The 7441-nt window shown below is 36.7% G+C and overlaps 2 protein-coding genes across 2 annotated transcripts; one reads left to right on the forward strand and one right to left on the reverse strand.

Moving 5' to 3' along the window:
* Positions 1-1082: 1082 nt before the first annotated feature.
* On the forward strand, positions 1083-3301 carry LOC145570817 (uncharacterized). Its single transcript, XM_081629948.1, has 6 exons — positions 1083-1282; positions 2031-2066; positions 2454-2655; positions 2760-2838; positions 2935-3055; positions 3138-3301. Exons 1-6 carry the CDS (start codon positions 1083-1085, stop codon positions 3160-3162), a joined length of 663 nt encoding a protein of 220 aa, XP_081486074.1. The 3' UTR covers positions 3163-3301.
* A 206-nt stretch (positions 3302-3507) lies between these two features.
* Positions 3508-4537, reverse strand: LOC145570286 (chlorophyll a-b binding protein, chloroplastic-like). Its single transcript, XM_081629324.1, has one exon. It carries the CDS (start codon positions 4444-4446, stop codon positions 3640-3642), a length of 807 nt encoding a protein of 268 aa, XP_081485450.1. The 5' UTR covers positions 4447-4537; the 3' UTR covers positions 3508-3639.
* Between the last annotated feature and the right edge of the window lie 2904 nt (positions 4538-7441).

Below are 7441 nucleotides of genomic sequence, written 5' to 3' on the forward strand. Positions count from 1 at the left end.
ATAGCCAGTTTCTTTTATTTCTTTCCCATGATCCATCAGCAAGTATCGTAGTCGAGAAGACCCTGTTAGTATAACACTAGGTTTTTCCTGGTTGGCTGGTTACAATCTTCTACTGAATTCCTCGGTGCTGAAGATGGTACATTTTGATTTCTCAAGCTATCAATTGAGCTCCTAGTACATGGGATTCTCAGAAATACCCTTAAGTCTACAAAATACTCCGTATCTCATTTTATAATTTTTGACGAATCTACAGAGAGCCTGGGAGACTGTTTCAAACTTTCAGATTCTAATGCTCTTTGAGCTACTAGGCTTGTCTTCCTTGCGTAATATAAACTCATATAATTTCTTATCCGGCCTGAAATGAAGACTGTAATACTGTATTTCAAAATAACTTTCAGATATGAGGATCTCCAATGTCTTGACATTGTTCAGTCCCTAAAAGATGTTTCTGATCTTCTGTAAACTGACTGCAAAAATGGCATGATACCAGGATATTCTGCTTCCTAAGATTAACTTTGACTGGCAGAACCCTTTGCATAATCTTCTAGACGACGAAATGTTTCCTTTTCAGGAGCAAACCTAGAGTCCATAGTTGTTTCCCGAAACTGTTGAGCCATCCTTACATGAATATTGATGTCGGTTCCCCATTTGGATTGGAAAGAGTGAACAGATTTAGCAGTCATCTCTCCAGATTAATTTTGACTCAACTCAAAAAATCATCTGAATCCGCAGTTGTTGCAATATGAGCAGCCATTATAATCCTTACCGAGTAGTAACCTAACCACAACTTATCTTCTAAAACTATGCCCTTACTAGTGTCCGAACTAATATGGGAAGAAGTAAGTTCTTGTATTGTATTTGAATTTGGCTAGAATATTTTAATCTGAGGAGATGTCAAATAGCAAGTCTTGCAAGTTGCAACCAAATCACATGAACAGCTAGATATATGTACTTAAAGACCATAAGATTTAATGTTACTTAAAAAGGAAACTATTACCCATCAAAACGTTGTTTTTATAGGAAGCAATAGTACCGTATCCGTGAGAGTATCCTCTATCTTGCATTGCTACCAGAAAAATAAAATGGAGTTGAAAAAGAGAATAACAAGAACATCTCCAATTATTAGAGCAACTATTCTGCTAACATATTTGATTTTTGTGTTGCATTTGAGTGTAAGTGCTGATGGACGTTTGCTGAAGCTTTCTGTCTACAAACCAGACCACACTGACATTGCTGCCTACGCTCGTTGGTTGGTATCCCAAAACTCCTGGGGTGTCCTCAAGTAAATTTCCCACTTTCATTCTTTCAATAGATTCACCAAGTATAATGTTCCTACTTTGTATATGTTTTCTGATTGCAATCTATATGTTTTCTGATTGCAATCTGACTCATTTAGATGTCAGTTTCTACTGCCTATTCCTCTGTTCATCATTTTGGAATTTTGATCTTATTCAATCTGTTTTCTTATATTTTATGTGCAATTTAATAGTGTTTTATCAATTTGTTCACTACTACAATCTTCTGTGTTTTGTATGCTGGTGTATTAGATTGTTCCCCCGTGTTAATTAGATGATCCATCTGTACTTATCTGAGCTTTTTTGGATGGAAATTAGCTAAACTATAAAGCTCACAATCTTTTAATTAATCTAGTTTTTAGCCAATTTGATGCACAATATTTTTTTCATAAATTTAAAAATTGGTACTGTTTGTGAATGTAATAGAACAAACGAATGAGATAAATCCAAATGTTCTAAACATGACTAGAGAGAATGAGTTTGGAGTTGGTTGAAAATTAAAAATTCAGGGTTTGACTTTTAAAAAAATATGATCAAGCCGTTGACTTTTTTTTTCTTTTTTGGAAAGCTGATCAAGCGTTAAATTTTGATCCTTTAGATTTAGATTGGGATGCAAAATATGTTTGCTCATTTGATAGTATCTGTTTGTTTTATCTTACCTTGCTTTCTTTAAGTTGAAGTGTGTCAAGTATCTATTGAAAGTGAAGCTAACGTGTTGTTTTCATGTTTTTGTAGTACCATTTCCGCCGATTTAGGAGGATCTCCTTTTGGGTAATCTCTATCGTCCTATATTTTTGCTTTTTCCCTCTTTAAGGTGTCTATAATACACCCAGATGTAACATGTATGATGTATACCATACACAAATTTTGTTATTTAAACATTTAGAGCTCTTCTACTTGAGTAAGTGTGCAGAGAAAATTCCCTTTTGTGACAATACCGTCAATACACCCGGGTGTACAATATATATGATGGACATTTCTTTAGCCTAATTATCACAAATTCACGTTGTTGTAATTGATGTTTTTCCTCTGCTATTGGAAGATATATTATTCTATTACAAATTAATAAGGCACAAAAACTCAATGTTAGATGCTTGATTTTGTAAATTATCATTCTTATTGATTGTAACAATTATGTATCTACAATTGTTCATGTAGCAATGTGGTTTCGATTAGTGATGGACTACCCGGTAAAAGTACAGGCATACCATACTTCTACTTGGCAAAATATGATCCCACCACTGCGAATGCTCTGAAGGACCAACGATCTTCATTAACAGTAAGCGAATACCCAATTGGGACTTGTGGAAATACTGATCCTGAAAATCCCACCTGTGCAAGAATTACTCTTACAGGAAAGGTACGCTTATCTGATACAGAATAGTAGAGTACATTTTAATTTTAATCGTAGATGATGTTCTGCTGCATACACAACTTGTTCATACTGGACCTGTGGTTTTACAGTTGAAACTAGTTGATGCAGACTCGAAAGAAGCTGAATATGCAAGGTCTGCCTTATTCACTAAGCATCCTGAGATGATATGTAAGTACATCCCCTCTACCACACACCCTTATTATCCTATTCAATTATTGATGTTTTCTTGTAAAGGCTAACACAAGTGCTTAATGTTTTGAACAGATTGGCCAGAGAGCCACAACTTCCAGATCTTTAAACTAGATATCGAAAATATATTTATGCTTAACTGGTTTGGAGGTCTAAAACCTCTTACTGTTGATCAATATCTGAATTGGAAAATAATGTGAGTTTAACTTCTAACATGATTGAGTTGTATGTTTGTACTTCATTTTTGTGAACTCATCCGCCACTCGTTATGTATGCAGGCACAAATTGGAATTCTCCCTATAGAGTAATGCTTGCATTCGCGTTGGTGTTACATTTCTGATTCTCAACTGTATTCTATCTTATCACAGTTCTGCAAAATGTATCAGAGTATTCTCTATTGTAAGGTGCTTAATATTCATGTTCTTGTAAGAGTTGAATTGGATTTACACTGTCAAAGTGGTAATTGCTGATTAATTTACTTTCTTAACACTATGATCCCCTTCTTTTTATGTCTTAGTTGCTTTCCTTGCTCCTAAATTATGTACACCCTTCATTGAAGTCGTAGAACTCAATAAATTTGTGTTTGATTGTCCGCGTATCTTGTTGAAAATAAAAACATACTTCGTATTATAAATTGTCACATAATAATTATTAAATATATTCATTCATTAATTAATCTGAATCAATAAACACAATTTACATTGAAGCACAAGAAGTTCAAAACTCATACAAACACTACCGTTTTTATCATCCCTAAACTCCTAACAAGTAACAACCACTTCATTTACCAGGAACAAAGTTTGTAGCATAAGACCAAGCATTGTTATTAACCGGGTCGGCGAGATGGTCAGCCAGGTTCTCCAACGGACCCTTACCGGTAACAATAGCTTGTACAAAGAACCCAAACATAGAAAACATAGCCAACCTACCGTTCTTAATCTCCTTAACCTTCAACTCGGAGAAGGCTTCCGGGTCATCCGCCAATCCCAACGGATCAAAGCTACCACCCGGGTAAAGCGGGTCAACCACTTCACCAAGTGGGCCACCCGCGACCCGGTACCCCTCAACAGCACCCATCAAGATAACCTGGCAGGCCCAAATAGCAAGAATACTTTGGGCATGAATCAAACTTGGGTTACCCAAATAGTCCAGCCCACCTTCACTAAATATTTGTGAACCAGCCTTGAACCAAACGGCCTCACCAAACTTAACCCCATTTCGGGCCAATAGCTCGGGAAAAACACAGCCCAATGCACCCAACATGGCCCATCTACAGTGGATTACTTCAAGCTCACGGTTCTTAGCAAAGGTTTCAGGGTCAGCTGAAAGACCAGCAGTATCCCAACCATAATCACCAGGAAATTCACCAGTAAGGTAAGATGGTGCCTCGCCCGAGAACGGGCCTAGGTACTTAACTCGGTCTGGACCGTACCATGGACTACTGCTTGATGATACTGTCTTGGGCTTTCCGGCTGTCTTTCTCATGGTGATCCTTCCCTCGCCGAGGATTTCTGAGGCGGTTGGGCCGAGCTTTAATGCCTTCCCGGCGAGAGAAGGTGATGATAGAGCCATAGTGGAGGAAGCCATAATAGAGAGAGTGTAATAATGTTTTGTAGTAATGAGTTTGTGTTTGATGATGGAATATTAGAAGTTATGAAGTTTAGGTTGGTTTAATATAATAGGAAAATGTGGGGTATTATTGTTATCTAAAGGGATATCTTTATCTAGTTTCTTATTTGTTTGGGAAGATTTTTTGGTGTTGTTTATAGTTGGCATTGTCTAAACCATGGATTTGGAAGATTTTTGTAAAACTTTTGAATGTTGACCAATATGAGGAAGACACGTGGAGATTTTGGGATTGCAATAATAATCTAGAAATCTGTTTGTGTTTGGATTTTCATAAGTTACGACCAACTAATCAAGGAGCCGAGTTTCACCAAGGTGATTAAGCAAAGTTGTTGTCTTCTAGTCCTACACTCTCTTCATTCTAATTTATTACAAGTATGGCTCTTTTTTGGAACGTAGTTTTAATTCAATAAATGATTGCAAAGTATACTAGAGCAAATATTATACGGTGGTTTTATACAAGAATCAAACCTTTGATTTTGTAGAATAGTGTAATTCTCCACCATGTTATTAGTGCACCATCTCAACTAAAAGCTTAAACTAATGGTTGAGGCCTAGGAATATCTTTTATACTCTATCACTCCTCCTCATACGAAGGGTCCTTTGGGCTTGAAATGTGGATGCAACACAAGCCCACTCATACCTGGTGCGAATTAATTCCACTTTGAAGGAGGGGTTGATGAGATTCGAACCCGTGACCTTTGTGTCACGCTGGCTCTGATACCATGTGGAATAGTGTAATTCTCCTTAGTGGAAGCTTCTCATTCATTCAATATATATAGGTTTACAACCTAATTCTGAGATAACCTAATTTACACAAGATATATTTTTTTACAGAATATTCACAAGATAATATAAACCTATTATCTATCAGATTTCACGATTATATTAAGGAAAAATTGCTCCCATTAATCTGAACTTTGCCTTGTCCGCCGAAAATAATCCCAACTTTCGTTTATTATCTATTACACCCAACTTTGGGGGGTATTAATTTTCGTTGCACCCAAATGACTTGCAACCGGTAAAGCAGGTAAACCTTTGTTTTTTTTTTTTTTTTTTGCACACGTGTCAATATGTAATTGGTTGAGAAAAATAAAGAAAAATAAAAAAAATTAAAGTAAAGAAAATTAAAAAAAATAAAGAAAAATGTTAAAAAAATAATCCAACCCTAAACAGAAAAAAAAAAAAAAGAAAAGAAAAAACCCAGCCCAATTCCACCACCGCCACCACCTGTGCCCCCACCTCCGACAACCCTACCCAGGTCGTCGGTACCCCTGCCCACCAAAACCGGCGAAACCCTTCCTTCCCTCTCCCCGAAAACCACCCCAGCTTCGCCCTACAGCTCCAACAACATCAGATTTGCGCCGAGCAACCCCCATAACCACCATCTCCACTGCAGTCCTCGATTTCCCACACCCCCAGCCACCGAAAACCTCCTCTAACACACCCCCAGCCACCGAAAACCTCCTTCTAACACCACCCCAGCCACCGAAAACCTCCTTCGACACACCCCAGCCACCGAACTACTCCCCTCCTTTCCCCACTCAAAACCGCATCCACCACCATATTTCTTCTACTCGCGGTTGAGATCGGCCAATTTAGGGTCGAATTGCGAGATCGGGAAGGGAAGGGGTGGCTGGGTGGCAGTTTTCGGTAGCGGGGGAGGGGTTTTCGGGGAAGGAGCTGTTTTTACGGCGGGGTAGGGGGTGGGGGTGTGGTGTTTTCCGGGATAGGGTGGGGGGCTGGGTATTTTTCCTTTTTTTTTTATTTATTTTTGTTTTAATTTTTTTTTGTTTTTTTTTGTTTTTTTTGACCTATCACATGTTGACACGTGTCTAGGTAACCTGCTACATCAGGTTAGATGACCTGTTGGGTGCAACGAAAATTAATACCCCCCAAAGTTGGGTGCAATAGATAATAAATGAAAGCAGGGATTATTTTCGGCGGACGAGGCAAAGTTCAGATTAATGGGAGCAATTTTTCCTTATATTAAAAGGTTAACTATTGAACTTTGAACTATGTGTTCAAATCCCATTGTAGTTCAATTGTCGGTTGTTCCATGCTAGAGAAAGAGGAGAAAAAGATACTCTATCTATTTTTTTAAAGTGCCCATTTTGATTGGTATGCACATTTTCCCACTTTGACCAATATTATCTTTAATTAGCAATAAATATAATTATTTAAAGTTGATATTTGAGAAATATACGTTATGATGATTCAAACAAGTACTTTATGAGTTAATGACTATGTTTGATCTTATATACGAAGTATAAAGTAAAAACATTAGTTAAAGTGAAGTATATAAATAGTATCAAAGTGACTAAAGTGGTAGGGATTACTTGTAGGAGTTAGTTATTCAATGGTTACTTGTAGAGTTGTAGGGGTTACTTACTCAGTCGTTTAGCGTGTTTTCAGTATGAGAATAATCTCTATCTGACCGAGTAACCCTTAGATAAGTAACCCCTGAATAATTTACCTCTAACCAAACGAGTAACCTTTGAATAAGTAATCCCGAGTAACTCCTGAATAAATAACCCTTACAAGTAAACCCTGACCAAACGAGTAACCCCCTGCAAGTAACCCCTGCCACACAGTGTGGCCAAAAGCATATAAAAAATTGTGTTCACAAATAAGGGCTTCATTTATTCACCTTATTTTCACTTATTTCATGTCTAATACGTTCACATAAGTTAAAAATAAATTCAGTTCAATATAAATAAGTTATGATAAGGATTATCCAAATTTAAATTACAACAAAATAAGTTCAAATAAGTTTGGTTTTTTCTAAAAAAAAAAAAGAAAGATAAATTTAATTAACTTTAAATTCACTTAAATAAAAATCAAATGAATAAAACACACCCTAAAATAATATACTCAAAAAATGTACTCCATAACATATCATAAATATGTAAACTACAACTTTACCCTTTTAAAAAAATTTAGGCCCAACATTTTT

The sequence above is a fragment of the Chenopodium album genome, chromosome 12 (genome assembly GCF_948465745.1).
Source record: "Chenopodium album chromosome 12, dcCheAlbu1.1, whole genome shotgun sequence".
In the NCBI taxonomy this organism is placed as follows: Eukaryota; Viridiplantae; Streptophyta; class Magnoliopsida; order Caryophyllales; family Amaranthaceae; genus Chenopodium; species Chenopodium album.